The sequence below is a fragment of the Lithobates pipiens genome, unplaced genomic scaffold (genome assembly GCF_037356315.1).
Source record: "Lithobates pipiens isolate NorthernLeopardFrog02 unplaced genomic scaffold, aLitPip1_a1.2 Scaffold_18, whole genome shotgun sequence".
Taxonomy (NCBI): domain Eukaryota; kingdom Metazoa; phylum Chordata; class Amphibia; order Anura; family Ranidae; genus Lithobates; species Lithobates pipiens.
Window position 1 is genome coordinate 618476995 of NW_027507758.1, and position 26751 is coordinate 618503745.

At 43.7% G+C, this 26751-nt stretch overlaps 1 protein-coding gene across 1 annotated transcript in view; it reads right to left on the reverse strand.

The window, feature by feature from the left end:
- LOC143986845 (uncharacterized) overlaps nt 1–26751 on the reverse strand; it is a 237704-nt gene that overhangs the window by 37676 nt on the left and 173277 nt on the right. The window contains exons 11-13 of the mRNA XM_077485254.1: nt 21528–21663; nt 18013–19732; nt 5799–5957 (exon numbers count right to left, since the gene is read on the reverse strand). Coding sequence (XP_077341380.1) covers nt 5799–5957; nt 18013–19732; nt 21528–21663 — 2015 coding nt within the window. The remainder of the gene's footprint in view (nt 1–5798; nt 5958–18012; nt 19733–21527; nt 21664–26751) is intronic.

Consider the following 26751-nt stretch of genomic DNA (forward strand, 5'->3'; position numbering starts at 1 on the left):
TTGATCAAAATTGGAGCAAACAGAATCTGGAGCAGTTGCCCATGGCAACCAATCAGCTTCTCTTCAGTTCGTTCCGTTAAGATATGAAAATTAAAGAGAAAAACGGATTGCCTGCCATGCACCGCTAGTCCAGTTTTCGCCTGCTCCAGTTTCTATAGATCCCCCACACTGTTTGGGGTCACCGGGGATGTGCGGAGAGCACATGCGTGGTAACACCAAACAATTTCCAGTGACCCCGCACATCCCCAGTGACCCCATACAGTGCGGGGGATCAAAACTGGAGCAGGCAAAAACTGGAGCAGCTGTGCATGGCAGCCATGTGCTCATTATGAGGGGCTCCCACCATCCCTGTGCTGTGCTGACTTCCTCCTGGGGCTGTACCCCTGCTGTGCTCAGTATGTCAGCATAGCACAGGAATGGTGGAAGCCCCTCATAATGAGCACAGCAGGGGTACAGCCCCAGGAGGAAGTCAGCACAGCACAGGGATGGTGGGAGCCCCTCATAATGAGCACAGCAGAGGTACAGCCCCAGGAGGATGTCAGCACAGCACAGGGATGGTGGGAGCCCCTCATAATAAGCACAGCAGAGGTACAGCCCCAGGAGGATGTCAGCACAGCACAGGGATGGTGGGAGCCCCTCATAATGAGCACAGCAGGGGTACAGCCCCAGGAGGAAGTCAGCATAGCACATAGATGGTGGGAGCCACTCATAATGAGCACAGCAGGGGTACAGCCCCAGGAGGAAGTCAGCATAGCACATAGATGGTGGGAGCCACTCATAGAAAGCATGAGTCGTCGACGACGACTGATCCAAAATTCGTAAACAAAAGTTCGTATTTCGTACAAAATTTGGACGCATGGCAATTCGTATTTCGGATCCTCCCGAACGTACGAATTTAGGGAAGTTCGTACGAATTTGAGATTCGTACGAAACGAAACGCCCATGTCTATCATCTAGGATAAGCATCTGGTATAGATGAAAAGAAACCCAGCCACCTTGTTTTCAGATGGAAGGAAGAGACCTGAAACTGCCATTTACCAGCAATCTCAGCAACATTGATTATAATATGCAAATGTCAGTGTTGGTGTAGTAGGTTGTATACATCGTACATATACACCACTTCCCAGGCCGGGACACAGCATCCCCCAGACATGTTATTTAAACAAATTTTGCATTTTAATGTTTCCTTTTAAGCAATACTAAAATTGCTGTTCCCTGCCAAATGGCAAAATCCATTTCCTTCGGTACACGTCCCGCAGGGCAGTGCCCAGCCCCCGATACCATTTATCTGACAATCTGATGCCTATTAGCCTAGAAAACGGCCATTACCATTTTTGAAAGCGGAGTTCCACCCAAAAATGGAACTTCCGCTTTAAGCACTCCTCGGGGGAGTGGGGGCTTCGTTAGGAGGGGGACTTCCTGGCCCACTTCCTCCTTCCACCAAGGGACCGCCAAGGCGACTCCTCCTTTCGCCCCTCCCTCAATGCGATCTCCTGGGAAACGTGACAGGTCCCAGGAGAACGCCTCTCCACTCTGGGAGCGCAGTGCGACTTGCGCATGCACTGTGCGTGCCCGGCCGTGAAGCCGAAAGCTGTTACGGCCAGGTGCCCAGAGTGGCAATGGAGGCGCCGGCGGAGAGGAGCCACACCCCGTTCGGCCACATCGCTGGACCATGGAACAGGTAAGTGTCCATTTATTAAAATTCAAACTACACTTTTTGTAGCTACTGACTTTTAACCACTTTCAGACCGGACCATTTTGCTGGTAAATGACCAGAGGTCTTTTTACACTTTGGCACTGCGCTGCTTTAACTGGTAATTGCGCGGTCATGCAATGTTGTACCCAAACAAAATTTGCGTCCTTTTCTTCCCACAAATAGAGCTTTCTTTTGATGGTATTTGATTGCCTCTGCGATTTTTATTTTTTGCGATATAAACGTAAAAAGACCGCAAATTTTGAAAAAAAATGATATTTTCTACTTTTTGTTATTAGAAAAATCCAATAAACTCAATTTTAGTCATACATTTAGGCCAAAATGTATTCAGCCACATGTCTTTGGTAAAAAAAAAGTCAATAATTGTATATTTATTGGTTTGCGCAAAAGTTGTCACATCTACAAACTAAGGTACGTTTTCTGGAATTTACGCAGCTTTTAGTTTACGACTGCCTATCTCATTTCTTGAGGTGCTAAAATGGCAGGGCAGTACAAAACCCCCCCAAATGACCCCATTTTGGAAAGTAGACCCCCTAAGGAAATTGATAAGAGGCATGTTGAGCCCATTGAATATTTTATTTTTTTGCCTCAAGCGATTGAATAATGACAAAAAAAAAATTTTTTTTTTTTTTTTACACAAAGTTGTCACTAAATGATATATTGCTCACACATGCTATGGGCGTATGTGAAATGACACCCCAAAATAAATTCTGCTGCTTCTCCTGAGTACGGGGATACCACATATGTGGGACTTTTTGGGAGCCTAGCCGCGTACGGGGCCCCGAAAACCAAGCACCGCCTTCAGGCTTTCTAAAGGCGTAAATTTTTGATTTCACGCCTCACTACCTATTACAGTTTTGAAGGCCATAAAATGCCAAGATGGCACAAAACCCCCACAAATGACCCCATTTTAGAAAGTAGACACCCCAAGCTATTTGCTGAGAGGCATGTTGAGTCCATGGAATATTTTATATTTTGCCACAAGTTGCGGGAAAATTACAAACTTTTTTTTTTTTTTTTTTTTTTTCACAAAGTTGTCACTAAATGATATATTGCTCATGCATGCCATGGGCATATGTGAAATGACACCCCAAAATAAATTCTGCTGCTTCTCCTGAGTACGGGGATACCACATATGTGGGACTTTTTGGGAGCCTAGCCGCGTACGGGGCCCCGAAAACCAAGCACCGCCTTCAGGCTTTCTAAGGGCGTAATTTTTTGAGTTCACTTCTCACTACCTATTACAGTTTTGAAGGCCATAAAATGCCAAGATGGCACAAAACCCCCACAAATGACCCCATTTTAGAAAGTAGACACCCCAAGCTATTTGCTGAGAGGCATGTTGAGTCCATGGAATATTTTATATTTTGCCACAAGTTGCGGGAAAATTACAAACTTTTTTTTTTTTTTTTTTTTTTTCACAAAGTTGTCACTAAATGATATATTGCTCACGCATGCCATGGGCATATGTGAAATGACACCCCAAAATAAATTCTGCTGCTTCTCCTGAGTACGGGGATACCACATATGTGGGACTCTTTGGGAGCCTAGCCGCGTACGGGGCCCCGAAAACCAAGCACCGCCTTCAGGCTTTCTAAGGGCGTTACAGTTTTGAAGGCCATAAAATGCCAAGATGGCACAAACCCCCCCCCCCAAATGACCCCATTTTAGAAAGTAGACACCCCTAAATTTAGGGGTACACTAGTGAGACTAGGTAATAAATGGCGGGTGCCCTGAAACTATAAAAAAATAACTAACCAACCAGCGTCACCTGTAACAGTTATATGGTGATCACTGGTGAAAGGGTTAACTAGGGGGCAATCAGGGGGCTTTATGCGGTAGTATATGGGGGTCCCTGGCGCTATAAAAAGCTGCGGCGAACCTAAATACCTACCTGCCTAACTAGCGTCACCTGTGACACTAATACAGCGATCAGAAAAACGATCGCTTATTAGGCTGGGTTCACACTGGAGCGATGCGGGAACGCCACGAATGCGCGGCGGGTTCCCGCATCGCATGCCTCCCGGCGGCAGTTCACACTGCCCTATGCGAACTGCTGGGAGTGTCAGTGAAATGTTAATGACACCCCCAGATCAGTTCGCATATCGCAGTGCGATCTGCAAACTTGGATCGCATGGTGTGAACACCCATGCGATCCGATTCTGCTGCGGACCAAAAAAAGGGTCCCGTGCGAGTTTGCGGCGGGTGTGACACGAATTCAGCCATACTATCTGTATAGCTGAACTCGAATCGCACAGAGATCGGATGTGATTTGCACTGCAGTGCGGTGCGAATCACATCCGTTCTCATAAACCGCTGCAATGTGAACCCAGCCTTAGTGACACTGGCGACGGGGGGTGATCACGGGGTTAAACCTTTATTGGGGGGGTTAGGGGGGTACCTTAGAACTAAAGGGGGCTAACCCTAACTGCCCTAACAGTTATTAGTCACAAATGACACCCGCCGGGTGATCAGGGGGTTAAACCTTTATTAGGTAATAAATGGCGGGTGCCCTGAAACTATAAAAAAATAACTAACCAACCAGCGTCACCTGTAACAGTTATATGGTGATCACTGGTGAAAGGGTTAACTAGGGGGCAATCAGGGGGCTTTATGCGGTAGTATATGGGGGTCCCTAGCGCTATAAAAAGCTGCGGCGAACCTAAATACCTACCTGCCTAACTAGCGTCACCTGTGACACTAATACGGCGATCAGAAAAATGATCGCTTATTAGGCTGGGTTCACACTGGAGCGATGCGGAAACGCCGCGAATCCGCGGCGGGTTCCCGCATCGCATGCCTCCCGGCGGCAGTTCACACTGCCCTATGCGAACTGCTGGGAGTGTCAGTGAAATGTTACTGACACCCCCAGATCAGTTCGCATATCGCAGTGCGATCTGCAAACTCGGATCGCATGGTGTGAACACCCATGCGATCCGATTCTGCTGCGGGCCAAAAAAAGGGTCCCGTGCGAATTTGCGGCGGGTGCGGTGGGTGTGGCGGGTGCGGCGAATGGCTGAACTCGAATCGCACAGAGATCGGATGTGATTTGCACTGCAGTGCGGTGCGAATCACATTCATTCTCATAAACCGCTGCAATGTGAACCCAGCCTTAGTGACACTGGCGACGGGGGGTGATCACGGGGTTAAACCTTTATTGGGGGGGTTAGGGGGGTACATTAGAACTAAAGGGGGCTAACCCTAACTGCCCTAACAGTTATTACAGTCACAAATGACACCAATGCAAAAAAAAAAAAAAAAAAAAAAAAAAAATGACATTGGTGTCACTGTGACTGGGGGGCAGGGGTAATTGGGGGGGTGATCGGGGGGTAAAGGGGGGGTGTGAGTGTGCCTGGCATGTTCTACTGTGTGTGGGGTGTGTTGGTGCAACTCACGATCCGCTCTCCTCCGTGTCGGAACGAAAAATACCGACACGGAGGAGAGAATACATCACTTCCTCTCCTGTGTTTACATTACAGGAGAGGAAGTGATGTCACCGGGGATTTCCATTCGTCGGGAGCGATCGCGAGGGGGTGGCCATGAATGAATGGCCGTCCCCTCGTCCGGGATCGCTCCCGAACGAAAACCGACCGCCGCAGGCACCGGGCGGGGGCCCGATCGGGCCCCCGACCCGCGGGAGGCAAAGGACGTACATGTATGTCCTTATGCCTGCCCGTGCCATTCTGCCGACGTACATCGGCGTGCGGCGGTCGGCAAGTGGTTAATAAACAAAAAAAAAAAGCCTGGAACTCCACTTTAACATTTGGTTCCCATTATCTTTAATGGGGTTCAGATTTGGCACCTGAACTTTAGATCTGTTCTGTGGTCCCGTCTCAAACCAAACCCAGGGATGTTCATCTAATCTCCAGTGAGAAGGAGACACATCTATAAAATGAAGAGAAAGTTCCAGCCCCGTAAGTGGGGAAATGTTCCACCCCTGAAGGGGTTAATCTAGGTTTCCACACTATATATGTGTGTATCATCATCTGCTGGAGATAAAAGACGTCACAGTGACTATGGAGATAGAGGACGGAACATGACGGAGGGGGTTACTGGGTGTTAATAGAAAATAAGATCTTATTACCTCCTCGATACTTCCAGCAATGTCTTCTCTCTACTTCCTCCCGACTCAGCTCTCACCCGCAACTTCCTATTTATACCTGTTATCACTTCCTGTCTGTATTCAATAAAGACTTCCTGTCTCGCTATAAGAGAGCTCACCACCTTGTGGAGCTCAGAGGAACTGCAGAAGAAAATCTTGCAGTCCTGGCTACCCTCTTTTTTTTTTTTTAATCAATGTTTATTAACCATTTCCCATCTGGCGCACGCCGATGTACATCGGCAGAATGGCACGGGCAGGCATATTGGCGTACAGGTACGTCCAATTTTAAATGCCGCCCTGCCATCGCGTGTGTGCCGCCGGCGTGCCGGTCGGGACCCCCGTGAGTCTGGCCGCGGGTCCCGCGGACTCGATCGCCGCGGGGATACCTGCGATCGTCTCACGGGGCGGCTGAATGAGGAGATGCCGTTGTAAACAGCATCTCCCCGTTCTGCCTAGCAACATGTGACGCTGATCTCTGCTCCGTGTGATTGGAGCAGAGATCAGTGTTCACTAAAACAAAGCCCAGCCCCCCACAGTTAGTAACACACCCCTAGGAACACTTAACCTCTACACTGCCACCCCCTGGTTAACCCCTTCACTGCCAGTGTCATTTACACAGGAATCACTGCATTTGTATAGCAATGATTGCTGTATAAATGACAATGGTCCCAAAAATGTGTCAATAATGTCCGATGTGTCCGCCATAATGTCGCAGTCACAATAAAAATCGCTGATCGCCACCATTACTAGAAAAAAAAAAATTATTAATAAAAATGGCATAAAACTATCCCCTATTTTGTTAAAACTTTTGCGCAAACCAATCAATACACGCTTATTGTGATTTTTTTTTTTTAACCAAAAATATGTAGAAGAATACGTATCGGCCTAATGTTTTTTTTATATATTTTTGGGGGATATTTATTATAACAAAAAGTAAAAAATAATGCATATTTTTCAAAATTGTCGCTCTATTTTTGTTTATAGCTCAAAAAATAAAAACCGCAGGGGTGATCAAATACTACCAAAAGAAAGCTCTTTGGGAACCACGTCGCACTACCGCGCAATTGTCAGTTAAAGCAACGCAGTGCCGAATCGCAAAAAGTGGTCTGGTCTCAAGCCAGCAAAATGGTCCGGTCTGAAAGTGGTTAAGGAAAAGAAGCATATACAACGCAACATGGTGACCATTGTTTGGGATAACATATATGACATTTACATACAGAATATCACTAGGCAATAGCTGGGGCTGAAAAGACATAACTCCAGAGGTGGGTCAAGGTTGCATCCCACATTGGGTTCGCTAAGATCCAACAGCTATTCATAGCCTTAAAGAGTATCCCAGGTGGAACCCTCAAAACGAGTGTGTGTATACATGGTGTTGCTGTATATAAGTGTCAATGAGTGGCCCATATGTACACCTTTTTGGTGAGTTATTCATATAATTTGTGGAACCCCTCTAGTACACTATAGGTACTGGCGTGCATCATTATTGGTATTGGTACCTTAGTAGTAATATATATCAGTAGAGGTTACTACAAGGGTTTAGTTCTGCTTACTCCTCCTTTCTCCCTTGTATTTTACTTTTTGGATAGGCTTGCTACCTACCCTGGTAACCACTGTGTTTTCTTGGTGGCCAGTGGTGTACGTGTACTTATTCTCTGTACATACCCCATTGCAGCCAATTAACAGTGGTGCTGATCCCTGCCTAAATATATATATTTCTTCTACTTTAATAGTGAGTGATATTGGCACGTGATCTGATAGGGGGGAGGTTTCTATGCCTGATTTCACTAGTAATGGTAAGTGTTGATGGTCAATTAAACATAAATCAATTCTGGAATACGTATGGTGTACCGATGAATAGTGGGTGAAATCTCGCTCCCGTGGATGCATAATCCTCCAGGCATCCATCAACTGTGACTCATGGAGCTGTGTACGAATTTACTTAAAACGTTTATGAGATAAAGTAGAGCCACCTCTAGAGGTGTCCAGAGTAGGCTCCAGAGGGACATTGAAGTCACCCGTGAGGAGCATGCACCCACTGGAAAAATCCCGGAGTGATTTAAGTGTAGAAGCAATAAAACCCGCCTTGTTTATTTTTATGACTTTTTAAATAAAACCCAATGGTTACCCTCTGATCTGCACCATTTGGAGCTTTCTTTTTCTTTTATATTTTCTGTGGACCACCTTCCACATTTGGGGTTGGTACCCCAAATGCGACCCATCCGATCCTGACACTTGGAGAGACGCTTCGAGAGACGTTCACCATAGTCTTATAACATCGGAAGCCTCCCCAGTATCCATTCGGACTACCATCAATCTACCATTTGGTTCCATGTTTGGACCCCAAGCGCTGTTGACCATCTTCTCTGGTAAGAGTATTTTACCTATTCTTTGAAATCACTTCAGACAAGTCGTTATCCTTGGTTTCACCTGATCTGTGGACTCCCTGATTTCCTTGTGAGGAATATCTACCACAACATTTGTGCACCACTTAATACATGTGGACTTTTCTCACTGGGACTCACTATTTAGTTATCAACACTTTTTAGTATTCACAGTTTTTATGTTGCATTTTCTGTATATTCACATTTTGTTTTTTGTAACCACATAATTCATTTATGTATGGTTTTGTTACATATATCCAGCGCTACACTATTTGCCACTTTATATTCACTGAACTTTGTTTGTTTGAAGTGTTGGCAGCTGTTTTGAATTTTTCAGTATTTGTTTGTTATAGCGCAGTGTTTTTTTCCTTTAAATATTATACAACAGTAGAATTTATGTATAATAGCTAAAACTATATAAAACATGTGGATCTTTAAGTGAATTAAAGCCACTGGTGACACTCTCCATGGTGGCCATTATCAGTCCTTGACAACTTAGCCCAGAATTGCGATATTGTCATCAAACCTGCTGACAAGGGTGGGGGTATAGTAGTTCAGAATAGACACGACTACCTCACAGAAGCTCAGAGATTACTTTCAGATACCACAACATACTGTAAACTAATCTGAGACCCCTACAGGAATTTTTCGGTACAAGCTGCCCAACTCACCAAGAGGGCCTTAGAGGAAAACATCATCACCACAGCTGAGGCTGCTTTCCTTTGGAGAGATTTCTAAAAGTCCCCTACTTTTATCACTTGCTAAAGTACACAAGGGTCTTAAAAACCCACCAGGTCAACCGATAGTGGCCACCATGGAGAGTGTCACCAGTGGCTTCTCGATCTATATAGATCAGTTCCTCCAGCCTCGTGGCCAAAACTTACCTTCTTACATTAGAGATGGCATCCACTTACTAGATACACTCCAATCTTACACATGGGAATGAACATATATGTTAGTGTCTCTTGTTCAGTGATAAGCCCGGTGTTCGTGTGGAACGTAAGTTCGACTCGAACATCAGATGTTCACCTGTTCGCCGAATAGCGAACAATTTTGGGTGTTCGCCGCAAATTTGAAAGCTGCGGAACACCCTTTAAAAGTCTATAGGCGAAATCAAAAGTGCTAATTTTAAAGGCTTATATGCATGGTATTGTCATAAAAAAGTGTTTGGGAACCTGGGTCCTGCCCCAGGGGACATGTATTAATGCAAAAAAAGTTTTAAAAAAATCAGTTTTTCCGGGAGCAGTGATTTTAATGATGTTTAAAGTGAAACAATAAAAGTGAAATATTCAGATAAATTCCATACCTGGGGGGTGTCTATAGTATGCCTGTAAAGTGGCGCATTTTTCCCGTGTTTAGAACAGTCTGACAGCAAAATTACATTTCTAAAGGAAAAAAAGTATTTTATAACTACTCTCGACTATAATGAATTGTCGGTCCTGGCAATACAGATAAAAGAAGTCATTTAAAAAAAACGGCATGGGATCCCCCCAGTCCATTACCAGGCCCTTTGGGTCTGGTATGAATATTAGGGGGAACCCTGAACCCGAAATGTAAAATAAAAAAGCATGGGGATCCCCCCAAATTCCATAGCAGGCCCTTCAGGTCTGGTATGGATATTAACCGCTTGCCAACCCGCCCATTGCCAAATGACGGCTACAGGGAGGTTGCATAACTCTGGGAGGGCATACAGTGACGTCCTCCCAGAATCTCACTCTTGCGCGCCCCCCGGGGCACACACCTGAGAGCATCCGTGAACCCGGCGCATCATGGATCACGGTAAATGGCCGCTGATAGCGTCCATTTACCACGTGATGGCTCCGTCAAATGACGGACGATCACTTGTAAACAAACCGGCATCATGACAAGACGCCGTTTCCTCTCTCCCCTCTGTGTACCGATCGGTACAGTGTGAGAGGAGAGGGGGAGAGATTGGTGGCAGCAGCGCTGTGGCCTGGGTCTGTAGTGCCCACAGCGCTGCTCTGTGACACAGAGCCACATCCATCCATCCATGCTCAGCCATCCCTGCAATACTCTGCAATACCCAGCCGTACGCAGCTATACCCAGCCATACTCTGCCTCTGTATGTGGCCAGGCTGTGGAAGTCTCACACATGTGGTATTGCCGTACTCAAGAGGAGTAGGAGAATCTATTTTGGGGTGTCATTTTTGGTATGTACATGCTATGTGTTAGAAATATTGTATAAATGGACAACTTTGTGTTAAAAAAAATAATAATTTGTTTTAACCACTTCCCGCCCACCAGCCGTCCTATGATGTCCTTGAAATTGTGCAGAGATATCTGAATGATGCCTGCAGCTACAGGCATCATTCAGGTATCATATTTTTCCGCCGGCGATTCCCTACACCATAAGAATTATCATAGCGGCAGTTCCACTGCTTGATCGTTCTTACAGGAGGCGAGAGGGGATGCTTCTACCGACTAACTGCTACGATCAAAGCCAGGGTCGTTTTTTTTATTTTTTTATTTCAGGCTTCCCAGCCTAGAAGTGAGATGTGGGGTCTTATTGACCCTATATCTTACTGTAAAGAGGACCTGTCATGCCCTATTCCTATTACAAGGGATGTTTACATTCCTTGTAATAGGAATAAAAGTGATAAAAAAAATTATTTTTGGGGAAAAAGTGTCAAACTAAAATAAAGTAAAATGAAAAAAAAAAATAAAATAAAAAAAAGGTTTTAAAGCGCCCCTGTCCATGTGTGCTCGCATGCAGAAGCAAATGTATACGTAAGTCCCGCCCAAATATGAAAACGGTGTTCAAACCACACATTTGAGGTATCGCTGCGAACGTTAGAGCGAGAGCCTATGGGGATTTTTAAGTAGCGAAGTTTGGCACCATTTCACAAGCGTGTACAATTTTGAAGGGTAACATGTTAGGTATCTATTTACTCGGTGTAACTTCATCTTTCACATTATGCAAAAGCGTTCAAAAAATGACTGCGCAAATACCTTGTGAGGTATAAAGTTGCAACGACCGCCATTGTATTCTCTAGGGTCTTTGCTAAAAAAAATATATATAATGTTTTGGGGTAATATGTAAGTTTCTAGCAAATAAATGATGATTTTTACATGTAGGAGAGAAATGTCAGAATTGTCCTGGGTGCTCCAGAACTCCTGATGGTGCTCCCTGCATGTCTATGCGGCCATGCTGTGTAAAAGTCTCACACATGTGGTATCGCCGTACTCGGGAGTAATAGCAGAATGTGTTTTGGGGTGTAATTTGTGGTATGCATATGCTGTGTGTGAGAAATAACCTGCTAATATGAGAATGTTGTGGAAAAAAAGACAACTTAAAAAAACTCACCATGCATCTTTCTAAATACCTTGGAATGTCTTCTTTCCAAAAAAGGGTAATTTGGGGGGTATTTGTACTTCTCTAGCATGTTAGGGTCTCAAGAAATTAGATAGGGTGTCAGAACTTCAGGTGTGATCAATTTTCAGATATTTTTGGCCAAAATTTATGAAGAAAAGAATACTAATTTGCTAAATTTTATAACAGAAACGAAGAAAAATTCATTTTTTTACAGAATTTTCATTTTTTTTTCTCGCAAAATAAAAAACCCAATGGTGATTAAATACCACCAAAGAAAAGCTCTATTTGTGTGAAAAAAAGAACAAAAATTTCATATGGGTACAGTGTTGTATGACTGAGAAGTCCTCATTCAAAATGTGAGTGCTGAAAATTGGTCTGGTTAGGAAGGGGTTTTAAGTGCCCAGTGGTCAAGTGGTTAAGGGGAACCCCGCGCCAAAATGAAAAAAAGAAATGGCATAGGGGTCTGGTATGGATTTTAAGGGGAACCCCGTGCCAAAATGTAAATTAAATTTTAAAAAAAAATGGCGTGGGGGGGCTGCAGGAAAAGAGGGGGGGACGAGAGAGCGCCCCCCCTCCTGAACCATATCAGGCTACATGTCATCAACATGGGAAGGGTGCCCCCCAAAGGACCTTGTCCCCAAGGGCCTCATCCCCGCAACCCTTGCCCGGTGATGTGGGGGGGTCTGTGGGCGGGGGGCTTATCAGAATCTGTAAGCCCCCTTTAACAAGGGGACTCCCAGAACCCAGCCTCCCCCCTGTGTGAAATGGTAACGGGGTAAAAATGTACTCCTACCGTTTCACAAAAAAAAGTGTCAAAATAGTACAAATGACAAGACACAGCTTGGGTCCTTTATTAAAAGATAAAAAATAAAAATGTCCCAAGTCCGACCCGCCTCCATGGTTACATAAATAGATGGCCCGCCCCCTCTGATGCCACAGGAAAGTCCCTGTGTGTCAGAGAGGGGCGGGGTCACCTGGCAATGTCACCATGTGGCCCCACCCTCAGTTATAAAAGAACTGTTGAGGGCATATGGCCTGGTACGGTTTCTTATTTCACTTTAAGCATTATTAAAATCACTGCTTCCAAAAAAAAACTGACGTTTTTAAAAACTTTTTTTCCATTGATACATGTCCCCTGGGGCAGGACCCAGGTCCCTAAACACTTTTTAGAACTTACATATAAGCCTTTAAAATTAGCACTTTTGATTATTCATGTTCGTGTCCCATAGACTTTAACGGTGTTCGCGTGTTCGAACAAATATTTTGCCTGTTCGCATGTTCTGGTGCAAACCGAACCGGGGGGGGGGGGGATTATCGGCTCATCCCTACTCTTGATGTTACATATCTTTACACCTCCATCCCCCATGAAGTAGGTTTGAGAGCGGTTAAATATTTTCTGGCTGAGGATCCCTTATTAACCCGAGGCAAGCAGATTTCATCTTGGAAGCCACCCAGTTCTGTTTAAAGCATAACTACTTTGAATTCAATGGCGCCTACTATTTACAAATTAATGAAATCATTATGGGTGCCAATTTCTCCCTAACCATGGGGAACTGGAAATCCATGCACATCACCCACAACAACCCATTTGCCGCCCATGTGTTTTTTTTACGGCAGATATATAGATTTTCATCATCTGGGATGGCCCATCCTACTGCGTTGAAAGATTTGCTGAATATTGCAATCAAAACTCCCTAGGTCTCTCATTTACCCATGTTAAGGATCATAATTCCCTAGCCTTCCTGGATCTCTCACTATGTCACGATGGAAACAAGATCCATGCCCAAAACTACGTCAAGCCAACAGCTGGTAATTCCTTCGTCCATTATAAAAGTTGTCATCGCCCCGGGTGGGTGGGTAATACCCCTCAAAGTCAATTCTGCCGGCTCTGGAACAACTGTACCGGGATACTGATTACATCTCACATGGACAATTGCTCATGAAAAAATTCCTTGATAAGGAGTACCCTACGGAATTGCAAAGAATTACCGCTCTAAGGTAATGACTTCTCCCAAAACAGCTGTCTCCACAATCCCACAGGGTGCTGGCTCTGTTTGCAACAGGAACTGAAGTAGAAAAGATGTAGCTGGATAGCCGCACTCCGAATTGTTCAACTTTATTTCAAAAATGTAATTAAAATCATAGCATCTAGGCTGGTAAACAGACTAACTGCACAGCCGCTGACATGTTTCACACCGAACACGGTGCTTAGTCATAGTGCCTACGGAATTGGTTAACGATGCCTTTCAATATTATTCCAATAATCCACCTGAAGTCAAGGGCCCCATAAACGAGTCACAACCTACCCGCTTCATGACCCAGTTTCATGCACGCTTCAAAAAAAATGTAGAATATCTTCAGGAAACATTGGTCTACTCTCCTGGAAGATCCGATCTTACAACCCACACTTACCACCCAGGCCCATTATATCATATCGTAGGGCTATGAACATAAAAAGCAAGGTGGCTCCCAGCAATGTTACCAAGAATCCAGTTGAAACTTAGTTCCCAATCTCTGGTGTGAGTGGAATAGGAACCCCCATTGTTGGTGTGGGTGGGAGGAATAGTGGCTCCATCTGTCAGTGGAAGCAATAGTGCCCCAAGGCCAGGATAAAGGCAAGTAATGGGTCACATCCAGCCCAAGGGCCACAGTTCGGAGAACCCTTTTATACATTTGAGGAAGTTAGATCAGTTGGGGACAGTTTAGGAAGATGGAGGGAAGACATACATTTATCAAATTTATCTGACTAAAAGGGGGTTGAAGACCAGAGAATTGGAAATTCTATAGTAGTCCTCAAAACTTTTTTGGTGAAAGTTTGTGGACAATATTTCAGAGTTCTATCAGATTGAAAAAAAAAATCAGGGGTAGAATTGTGAGTATTTAGTCTTAGGTTTCTTTGCTAGCATCCTTTGAGGTTTATTAGCATATTTGTAAAATTTTTGATTAATCTCAAGAGGATTTATTGATTTTTGTCATGTCCATTAACTTTCTATTATGCCGTAGAAAAAGTGACAGTGCGAAGGTAGGCTACTGTGGGGGCTTTCAGGAAAAGATCTTCTGCTTTCTTCAATTGCTGTCATAGTTCACATTTATGAGAATTGTTATCTTGTTTAAGTCGCGTTAGAGCTGATATACAGTGGCCTTAGAAAAACGCTTTATGAGCCTCCAACAAAGTAGATGTCTTATGCACCATCCCTTTATTCAATCAAAAGAATTCTACTGTAGGCTCCTCTCCCCGGACCCTTAGAGAGAGATTTGGAAGCTTTCCTATGAACTTTTGTCACTACAAGCAATTGCACCATTTTTTTTTTGCTGTCCATGGACATTCTATTAGGGAGCTGTCTACACGTATCCCATTTGAGCAGCTGTTCATAGAAAAAGTGCCCCTATTAAAAGTGGCCTAGGCTGCCCCAATCTATGTAAATATTTCTTGGCTTCACGCCTCATACAATTAGCACAATGGCAAGCCTCTTCCTCCTCTATTCCATGGTTACAGTTTGAGAGGATCTCAGTTGTCCCCCTCTACCTTCTGGGTCTCTTTTGGTCATGCTTTGTCTCCCTTAAGGATGTTGCACCACTCAATGACATAGTGGGTCAGTCCCTCTACCTCTGGTCCCTTTATAGGGTAAAATGTAAATTGCTCTCTAGTCCCCCACGTCTAGCCTCCTTCCTGGGTGAGCTTCAGTTCCCCCTGGCCTTTCACAAAAATAAAAAGTTCTCGAGTTGGATATCACAGGGCCTAGTGACTCTGGACTCTCTGCTGCAAGGTTCATCTTTTAACTCATTGAACATCTCCAACAGAATCATGCCCTCTACAGCTCCGAATTCTATAAATACCTACAAATCTGTAATTTCTTCTCTACTATGTCAACTCAGGCTGCCTATAGAGCTATAACACCAATTGAGAACCTTTGTGGGGAGGCCTATAGAGATAGGGGGACAATCTCAACCTTATATCAATACCTTGATGACCATAATAGTCAATAGTTTCGTTCTGCAGTCCTGTGATCCATTTTCAGACAACATATGATTGGGATTCACCCAGAAGCCTGGCCTGACAGTTAGCTCAGCCTCTCAGCAATCTAATAGGAGTCTGTGACAGCCGTTCACACCCTCTCCACAGCCCAGCGCTCCAGCTCTCTGCTTACAGAACACTGAGAACTGAGCGATCAGTGGTCTTTGATCACTCAGTTCTCAGTGCACAGCCAGCAGGGGGCAGATGCAGCATTGGATCGATGCTGCATCCACCTGGGTAAGTGCAACTTTTTTTTCTTTTCAATGCTAATACTTCTCTTTTAAATATACACTTATTACAATTTTTTTTTTTTTTACCAAAGACATGAAGTCACCTCCAACAGGTGAGATGAATTGAGCAATGTGTCTAGAACTTGATGCGGGAGCTTAATTTGTCCCGAGTTTGGACTTTCAGTGTGAGGAGTGTACCCAAAAGCCTGCAGTTAAGAAGTATACATCTCCCTTGGGTGTCCAACTTGGAAGAAAATGACCATTAAAAAAGGACAAGTACTTCCTGTTCAATACTTTTTATTGAAATTTCACAGTAGCAGTGAATGTAGTAACAGAGTATACATCCATAATCAATAATCGCTACCATTGGAGAGATTCAGAAGATTCAGAAGATTAAAAAGGGGTTGTAAACTCTCATGTTTTTTTCACCATAATGCAAAACAAACTTCACAGTAGAGGCAAGTATGATTTATTTATTTTTTTAAATAACAAACATGACGAAGGCTTACAATCACTTTATAACAACAGATTCAACAAACCTGATACCTTCAGGTTGATATAATATAGAAACAGCTCATTAACATATTCAAAATAAATTAAAAAGAAAAGGGGGAGGAGGCTCCAGGGGACCTGCAATATTTTATCACTTCTGCGTTTTTTATTTTTTGCGCTATAAACAAAAAAGAGGAACAATTTTGAAAAAAAAAAAAAAGCAATATATTTTTTACTTTTTGCTATAATAAATATCCCCCAAATATATATAAAAAAAAAAATTTTTCTTCAGTTTAGGCCGATATGTATTCTTCTACATATTTTTGTTAAAAAAATAAATAAATAATCGCAATAAGCGTATATTGATTGGTTTGTGCAAAAGTTAGAGTCTACAAAGGGGATAGTTTTATGGCATTCTTCTTATTATTTTTTTTTTTTAAGTAGTAATGACAGCGATCTGCGATTTTTTATTGTGACTGCGACATTATGGCAAACACATAGGACACTTTTGACACTATTTTGGGACCATTGTCATTTATACAGCGATCAGTGCTATAAAAATGCACCCATTCCTGTTTAAATGACACTGGCAGGGAAGAGGTTAAACGCTAGGGGGGAGATCAAGGGGTTAAGTGTGTCCTAGGGAGTGATTCTAACTGTCGGGGGGGTGGTCTTCCACTCACATGACAGCGATCACTGCTTCCGATGACCGGGAGCAGTGATCTCTGTCGTGTCACAAGGCAGAACGGGAAATGCCTTCTTTACATGGGCATCTCCCCACACCGCAATTCCGGGTCACCGGTGAGCATCGAGTTCCCGGGGCACGCTCCCGCAGCGTGCATGCGCCGCTGCGCACCTGACAGGCGGTAAATTTAAAGGGACGCACAGGTACACCCATTTCCCTGCCTATGCCATTTTTTTTTTACCAAAGACATGAAGTCACCTCCAACTAAAAATAAAGTAGGTCAATTATGAAAAACCTTAGGAGGTTAATATGTCTCAAGGCACCATGGATATACCAACGGTGTAGGTGGGAGGGCATTGGCGGCAACTCCAAGGCGGATACCAGTGTCTGCTTTCCCTTGTAGAATAAAAGAAACAGTTTGGATGAAACACAAAAAGTCATAATGAGAATGCGAAGGGGTCCACTAAAGGATCAGAGATAGGCAATGAAACCACATAACATGGCATATAGCATTACTATCCTCACCTAACTGAGAACAGGGCAGACAGTTCAGCTGCAGTGTCTTGTGTATGGAAGGAGGGAGATGCCGGCCATAAGAGGAACTGATCCATTGTAGGCTCCTGAGAGGGCTATTGATCTTCTGGAGGATAACATGAAGAGCTTTTCCTGACAATTTTGCCCTTGACGATGACCAAGAAGCCGCTATATCTGATCCCCGTGCCGATTGTGGCTATTAGTAGCCAGATGAAAGGGAAAGGAAAGCAGATGCACAGTGGAGCTCCAGGATCACACATCCACCATGTTAGCGACCGTGCAAGCGACCCTGAAATCTTTGATGTTTAACGAGGACTAATATCTGTGAAAACATTTCCTGCACTCAGGACAGGAATACAACTTCTTCCCCGTGCCTCTAATGTATGTAAAGCTACCTGTGAAGAACATTTCCCACACTCAGAGGATGAATAGGTCTACTAACCTGTGTGAATCCTCTGATGTCTGTCAGGACTGGACTTTTCCGAAAAACTTTCATCACACTCCGGGCAGCAATAAGACTACTCTCCCACGTGAGATCTTTGATGTCTAGCAAAATGTGATTTCCGTAAATAACATTTCCCACACTCAGGGCAAGAATATGGCTTCTCCCCCGTGTGAATCCTCTGATGTCTATAAAAATTGGACTTATCTGAAAAACTTTTACCACAATCAGGGCAAGAATATGGCTTTTCCCCCGTGTGAGATCTTTGATGGGTGATAAAGTCTGATTTCCCTGCAGAACATTTTCCGCACTTGGGACAGGAATACAACTTCTCACCTACGTGAGATCTTTGATGATTAACAAGGCTTGATTTATGTGAAAAACATTTTCCACACTCAGGGCAGGTAAACGGTTCCTCCCCTCTGTGAGACCTTTGATGTCTAATGAGTTCTGATTTCTGCAAAAAACATTTCTTGCACTCGGGGCAGGGAAACAGGTTCTCTCCTGTGTGAGATCTTTGATGTATGACAAGTTTTGATTTCCGGGGATAAGATTTCCCACATTCAGAGCAGGAATACGGCTTCTCCCCTGTATGAGTTCTCTGATGTACAACAAGGTCTGATTTCTGTGAAAAACATTTACCACATTCAGGGCAGGAAAAAGGCTTCTCCCCCATGTGAGATCTCTGATGTATGACAAGTTTTGATTTCTGTGGATAAGATTTCCCACATTCGGAGCAGGAATATGGCTTTTCTCCTGTGTGAAACCTTTTATGTACAACAAGGTACGATTTCCGTGAAAAACATTTTCCGCATTCAGGGCAGGGAAACAGCTTCTCACCTGTGTGAGATCTCTGATGTATAATAAGATCTGATTTCTGTAAAAAACATTTCCCACACTCAGGACAGAAATACGGCTTCTCCCCCGTGTGAATAATTTGATGTCTGTAAAGTTTGGATTTCTCCGAAAAACATTTCCCGCACTCAGGGCAAGAAAAAGGCATTGCCCCAGTGTGAGATCTTTGATGTAAAACAAGTCTTGCTTTCCGTGTAAAAGATTTCCCACACTCAGGACAGGAATACAACTTTTTCACTATGTGAGAACTCTGATGTATGTAAAGATGGGCTACCTGTGAAAAAGATTTCCCACACTCAGTACAGGAATATGGCTTCTCTCCTGTGTGAATCCGCTGATGTCTGTAAAGACTGGACTTCTCTGAAAAACATTTCCCACACACAGAGCAGGAATATGGCTTTTCCCCTGTGTGAGATCTTTGATGTAGAACAAGCCCAGATTTCTGTGTATAACATTTTCCACACACAGGGCAGGAATATGGCTTTTCTCCCGTATGAGATCTTTGATGTAGAACAAGCCCAGATTTCTTTATAAAACATCTCTCGCACTCAGGACAGGAATACTGCTTCTTGCCCATATGAAATCTGTTATGTATGACAAGTTCTGATTTCTTAAAAAAACATTTCCTGCACTCAGAACAGGAATAAAGCTTTCCACCAGTGTGAGTTCTCTGATGTACAGTAAGACTTAATTCAGAGGTAAAGTGTCTACCACATTCAGGACAGGAAATGTTCTCCTCCCTTTGGATTCCAGCACCATCCCTCACAGTACGAGGTTGCTCAGAATCAGAGGGATTTGATGGTCTATCTACACTGTGAAGTCCATCATCCGTAGCCAAGTTCATTGTCTTTTCTCCTGCAGAACCTCTTGTGATGTCCTCATCTTCCATTTTACAGCTTAGAGATAACGTGAGATGATACTTTGAGGGTTTCTTGATGGTTTGTCCTGGAAAAAATATGATCAAAGATACTAGAAGGTTACTTAAATCAAAATTCCATCTGAATCAGTTAGGTTTCAGTAAGCAGATTTTCTCTGTGGATGCCCCAACCAGCTGCGACTTTACCTCTTCAGTAACAAGGTCCTTTGTTCCTCCTCCCAGATCACTTCTACATTTACAAATCCTTGTCAAAAGAGCAGGAACCAATGAGGACTGGGAGATGCATGCTCTTCACACAACCACAGGCCTAGGTACTGGGTCATTTGATCTCTGATAGTGAAGAGGTTCAAAGTTCAGACTTTTAGACCCTTTAGCATAGAACAAGTGACCATAGGCCTAGGCTTCTGGTGACAAGCAGCACTGGAGGGTGTTTGGAGAAGTTGTTTCTGTTGCAAATATAAGTGTTTCAGTTTTCTATGTTCCTCCTGACTTTTCATCCCAACAAGACTGTTAATATAATTTTAGGTTACCCTTTAGCTACAAGTCACCCCAAAGAAGAGGGAGCAATCAGTGAAAACGCTATTGTAACTAGGATTGAAACACAATCTCATATGCCAGCTGAACCCCAGAATCTACATAAATAGGGATGAGAATGTGAATAAGTGTTCCGTTCCACCTAATTGTATTTCTTCTGTTTTTTCAAATTGCACTGGGTTACTTTTGTCTGATGTAGTGGGGGTTTGGGGCCACTACAGCTTCTGTAGGAATGGGATTTGGCATCTTCTTCTGTCCTCCCCTCCTGTTTAGTGCTAATTAGTCCCCGCTAGACCTGCCTACTTTCTTCCATGTTCTCTCAATCTGTTAGTTCTGCTCAGAGTCAGATCTTCTTGCACTTCAGAAGACTGGAAAAACCTTTTTGTGTACTGCAGTTAGCTGAAGTAAAATTGTGTTGTCTTCAACGGTCTTATTGAAGAGCTAAGCTGCCTGTGGATGGGGCCAAATCAGCAGGTGACCCTATTGTCCAAACAGACTGGGTCTAAGGAGGTATGTCAATGCATAAAACAGTGTTTGAAACAAAAAAAAGTAGGGGTATTATGTATCCACTGCTCATTCATATCGAGAAGCATGATACGAGGGCTTCCAGATTCTGATATGGCCCTCCTGCCGCCCCACATCTAGTGCACCAGGGTTGTGGGAGAAGAGGCTCTTGTCCTAATCAACAGGAGAAAAAGGGGTCCCCTAGTCTCATGTGGGACCCCCATCCCATGTTGAAGAAATGTGGCCTGATATTATTCAGGAGGGGCACACTCGTCCCCTTTTCCTCTTCTGCCATGCTACATGCTTATATAAGGACCTTGTATGTATTTTAAGGAAGAACCCTTTTTTTATTGGCACAGCAACTCCCATTAACATCTCTACCAGACCCTCATCTAGGGTAATAAGATGAAGAGAACTGCTTTGGTACATGTTCCCCAGGCCAATGTCCAGACCCCTTCCCCATTTAACAATCCCTTGCCTATAAGCATAGAAAATGGCCATTATTGGTTTCTAAGATTCAGCTTCCATTGACTTCAATTGGGTTTGGATTCAGCAAGTTCCCTGAACCCACCCCAAATGGGACCCATGTATGCTCAGCTCATCGCTATACATAAATAATGTCTAAATATGTCAATTATGTCTTAAGCTCAGAGAAGGGGGTTTATCTGAGAGAAAAGAAGAAAGAATGTGCAGGACGGGTATCAGTACAGGGAGGTGACTATTATCAACCTCTGATGTCACTAATCTCCCGCCCTACTCTGGACCAATCAGTATGCAGTAACAGAGCAGAGATAACGGAATATAAAATAATATATGATTGCTTACCTGTGCTGATCTCTGTAGGAGTGTCCTCTTCTTTGAATGTCCTCGTCATTCCAGCCTCCTTCATATATTGCTGATCATCCCTCACATACGTCTCTTCTACTTCACCCTCAACTTTCATGTTCATCAAATCTTCACCCTAAACCAACAGAATGGAAGAAAATACCATTGTCAATGACACACATGCCTGGAGACTCACTAACCAAGGTGAGGACCTTCTTTGGTGAAGGAGGAATGAGAGCGCTTACTTCAAGCAAGTGTCAGGAACCTCTGGTCAGCCATCAGAGAGATTGTGCTAATTTTCTTGCGCATGTGCATAAGCTTGGAATAGCACACACACACACACACACACACACACACGTGCATAGGAATGTGCACCCAAGAGCATGCACGTGGATGCACAGGCATGTACATCACAGATTCTGGTGCCTAGTGGACTATTTAAACCTGAGGCCTGCATGGGACCATTGCTGGATGGTATTTCATTTTGTATCTCTACTATCCATGATCCTGAATCCTGCTGGACTTTGTTACTGACCTGTCTTTCATCAAGTCTGCCTCTGGACTACCCTTGCCTGTTCATGTATACTGCCTACCTGTGTTGACAACCTCAGCCTAGTCTCTTTACCAAGATTCTGCCTAATAATTCTGTACCTCACTGCTTGCACATTGCCAACCTCTGTTAGCAAACTCAGCTCTGTTCTCCACTGGTCTGGGTGAAGGGCAAAAAAAAAAAAACAACACAAAAAAAAAAGCAACAGAAAACCCACAAGAGTGAAAACACAATGATTCACAAAAGGCAAAATAAGCCTTCTAGGTATGATAATAAATGAAATGGTAGGTGGACATTTGAGCCCCAGGAACCATGGAGATGACAATAGGAGAAAGGCCCTTGTCCTTCAGGACCTGACTTTCAACAGCCATGCCATAAACGCCAGAGACTGCAACACAGGGTGGAAGAACGAGGGTTGGGAGAGACGTACAAAAGACGCCATGGCACGTCTGACCAACCAGACCAAATTCGTGAAAAAGATCTGATGCAGCAAATCTGGGGCCACCAGAATTACTAGAAATGTTTGCTTATTAGGATCCTAAAACAACAGCTCTTTATATAAAAACATATACAGTATACACGCACACGAAAAGAATAGAGAAGAAAACTATACACCCAGAGATCAACAGATCGCAAATAAAAAAGGTCTGAAATTCATCCACGTCTTTATCCAGACCTTCTGCCACCATCTGTCTTTCTAAAGACCCCAAATGTTCCCAACCTCTCCCAGAATGTCGTGCATCACCACCTTAACAGGAAGGATTTTTTTGACTAATGAAAGCCTGAAACCATACATTCCACATGAATTAACAAACTGCTAAACTAACAAAAAAAAAAAAGTACCTCAAAATCAAAATCCATGTAAGTCTGAAAGGCCCTATACACCCACTCTGCAGAAGCCATGCTTTTGAAAGGTCACTGAGGCAAGAAATCTTGTCCTCCATGCTTCCACATTCCACCTTTGGGCAACCTCAATTGCCCAGAAATCAGTATTTCAGGTCCCCTTCACAAAGAGTCTGACATGGAACGAGAGCCAGGCCAAATCCTGAAACTTCAATAGGATTCTTTCCAAATTAATCAGCCATTGACTGTCCCTCATAACAGGGCCAGGGTAATCCTTGAAGGCTAGTGGCTTGCTACAGACAGAATCAACAATACTCCTTTCCAGGAGGAGAATTGCTGCGTTCCATGGCCAGCACTGGGGAGATAGGAAGCTGTGAGCCTCTGCACGGTCCTGCTGCACGATCTTACAGGCAGTGGGAACGTGCAGTGGACCGCCGCACAGCTAGAGGGCGAGGGGCCGGGGGAGCCAGACGGCTTGAGTTGTGACGCACTCTGAGCTCCTGCTCCGGAAATGACGTTTGTCAGAACTTCCTGCGGGCGGAAGTGACGTCTACTGCAACTGGAAGTGGCGAGTGGAACGCAAATCCACTCACACTTCTTGGTTGAGGTGCAGCGTGCGTGCCACATGAACAAAATAGTGAAACGCATGCCGTACCTGTATTATTCCACCACAATATTACAAACTTTGGCATCAGTTAAACGATGGAGGTGCCCCTGCTCTCACCTCCTGGCCTCTCTTCTCCAAAAACACCCGCCCCCAAGTCCCCCCCCCCAGCATCCCCTCCATCCCATCTATTGGCAAGAAAGGTGGATCACATGATATCGACAGATTCAACATTTCAAAAAGGGTAGGTGTGTTTTGTGGAACGATCAATTTGTGCCATAATGTGACATATGAAGTATTTGATTTGGTTAGAAAATTAAGTGGGATGGTGGTTGGGTGGATAACGGGAGAAGCACTCTGATGCCAGTGCAGGAACTTAGCCCCCTCGTTATGAGAATAGGACATATTTGTATGGCTGACAGTGCGATCTGGCATACGATATGGTCAGATGGCGTGACATGGTGGACGGGGGCCCACCCGGATGGGTGCGGCAGGTTCCGGTGGGCGTCCGCCCAAACATGTGAATGGCTCTATATAGAAGGAAACTTGAGAAAGTCAATCTGCTATCGCTGAGGCTCTGATAAAGAAGGTACTCCCTTGTAATGCGTAAGCCGTTTTGCGATGCCATCTGGTTCCTCCTAATATCTGGTCCAGGTTGCAGGTGTCTAGAAGACACGGCTCCGAATCCTTGATGTAATATTAAGCCTTTTTTAAATGCTTGCTTGCGAGTATGACCTTTGTTTTTACTATTCAAATAAATTGTATCTTTGGTAATGCACAAGGTCGTTGCGCGCTCTCTGTTTTTCTATGTGGGTCTATAAGACAACTAGAGACTTCCCCTGCTCCCAGTCCATATTCAACCACCAGGAAAGCATACATTTTATAGTGGAGAGAGTCTATAAGACACAGAGAGACTCCCCCTGCTACCTCTTAATGAAGTTCAGCCTGTTAACCCATAATAGCTGGAAGAAACAACTGTAGATCTTTGTTTAGAGAGACTGTCAAAATACAGACAAAAAAACAGACATGCCGAAAAAAGTGATTCAGGTTTTGATCAAGTCCACCATTTTCCTCAAAGAGAACTTCCAACTTGCCACCTTGGCATCGGCATTTGCAGCCTGCTCACCCAATTTGCACAGCCATAATTGCCAGGGCCAAAATTTGTGGTGAGAATCTTATTTTTCTGATGGGGATCTGGGAAGGCATCTAAAAGCTCAAAGCATTCACCCTCCTCTCCCATCCAGAAAACCTCACTTTTATTCTGATTGATCTTTAAGCCATACTGCTTGATTTGCGTCTTCTGTCCCAGAGGTGAAAACAGACATATCATCAGCATAAGCCACAACCTTAAAAGGGAGGCTCACCAGCCATGCCTTAAGGCACCCCACACAATGATCTGCTCTCTAACCATTTAATGAAGAGGTCGATCACGAAGGGCACAAAGGATACCCTTGACTCACACCTGAACCAACACTCTACAAGGCTGATCACTGTAAGCACTCTAAACTCTCTAATTGCTACATCAGCAGCACAGCCTGTTCTGTTGAAAAATAACAGGCTTACTGGCCAGATGAAAATAAGAAAGATTACCTTCCTGGTAACAACCTTTCTTTTACCCTATATTATACCAAATCTCCTCCAACCCTAAACTTTGAAGCTACAATTTTTACTATGTATCTAATCCAGTTATTAAACGTTATACAAGTTTATCTTTAGCTAAAAGGTGTTAAACTAATATATCCCAAATTGCATGACTGTTATTATAGTATTCACCTCCTGTTAATATACCGAGAAGCCTCATTTCACACTTTTATACATTCTACTTAACTATAAATCTATTGTATGACTCTTTTTATTGCATTATATTCAATAAAATATTTGAAAAGAAAATAAGAAAGAAATCCTTAAAAATAAAAAACGCAGTCATCACATGTAAGAATTGGTAAGCTTCAACATAATAAATATTTGTTTTTGAGTTTGTAGCACTACCCCTAGAGGAGCTACTGAATTGTTGTTCCGATTTCTCTGCACACCTGCAGATGACACCCCTTGCTCACCCAGCACTTACTGACACACCTTGAGGTATTACAAAACATTTATTGGACCAAGCATAGCCAAAAAAAAAAAAGAGGCCTAGAAAGTTAACTTATGCGAACAATCAATAAGACAATAATGCTACTCTGAGAGATTTGGTTAAACACCTGCAGTATTCTGACTAACAGTAATGAAAAGAACTGAACTGCATTTACCTAGCAACAGTATATAAAGACAGTCCTAACTAGCTATAACAGTCCCCATTTTATCTTACTGGCCAGTCAATGATGAAAAAAAGAAAAGAAAAAAAAAAATATTGGCTGGCAAAGTTGGGGCTCTTAAAGAAAGCACAACAGTTCCCAGCAGACAATACATTAACTTCTTGTAATATTAGTCTCGTACCAGACCCATTGCCCTCTTCTGGGTCTGTAGACACGTGCTCCTATTATGTTTAAGACCTCAGACAGGGATAGGAGTTGCTGTGATGTCTCTCTTTCAATCCTGCTGAGACAGGCCCTCCTTTACTTCCATACAAGCAGTAGCAGTGCTCTCTAATAGTCTGACCTAATCAGGAATCCAAATCACACTTCAAACCCTCCCACAGAGAAAGATACTGTCTTTGAGGCAAGGTCCTGTGTGATGAGCAGTCTTTTTGCATCTCTGAATTTTCACCCAATTGCGGTCAGCGATGGCAGAATGCAGTTCAGCCAGCAGCCAAGTCTTTTTTTGAGCTCCTGGTAGCTTTAAGACCATCTTCTCCTTTCCCCTTAGCAGTCTGAAGATACACTTCTTGTGGTGTTGCATCAGCTAACCATTGTCCCCCCAGGACTGATCCAGACCCAGCCATAATGGCTGTCCCTATACTGGAGACACTCCATAGCAAAGCATTGCAAAGGGGTCTCCTTAAAATGGCTGCTGCACTTCTTCATTAATAAATATCTAGTTTAATCCTGCCCATACTGCAGAAGCATAAGAGGCAGCAACAAAGGAATAAGTTCCACAGCAGTTATCAGCTACCGTCCAGGTTACAGGTTAAAATGTTTATAAAGCTTGGCTATCAATTCATCTGGCCCAGATGACTTTTTAATGGCAAGCATATCAATCACATCATCTGCAGTAATGTCCTCTGTCATACTTACAAGAGGACAGCCCTTTCCCACCCCTAGTGTAGAGTTCAGAAAGTTTAACAATCC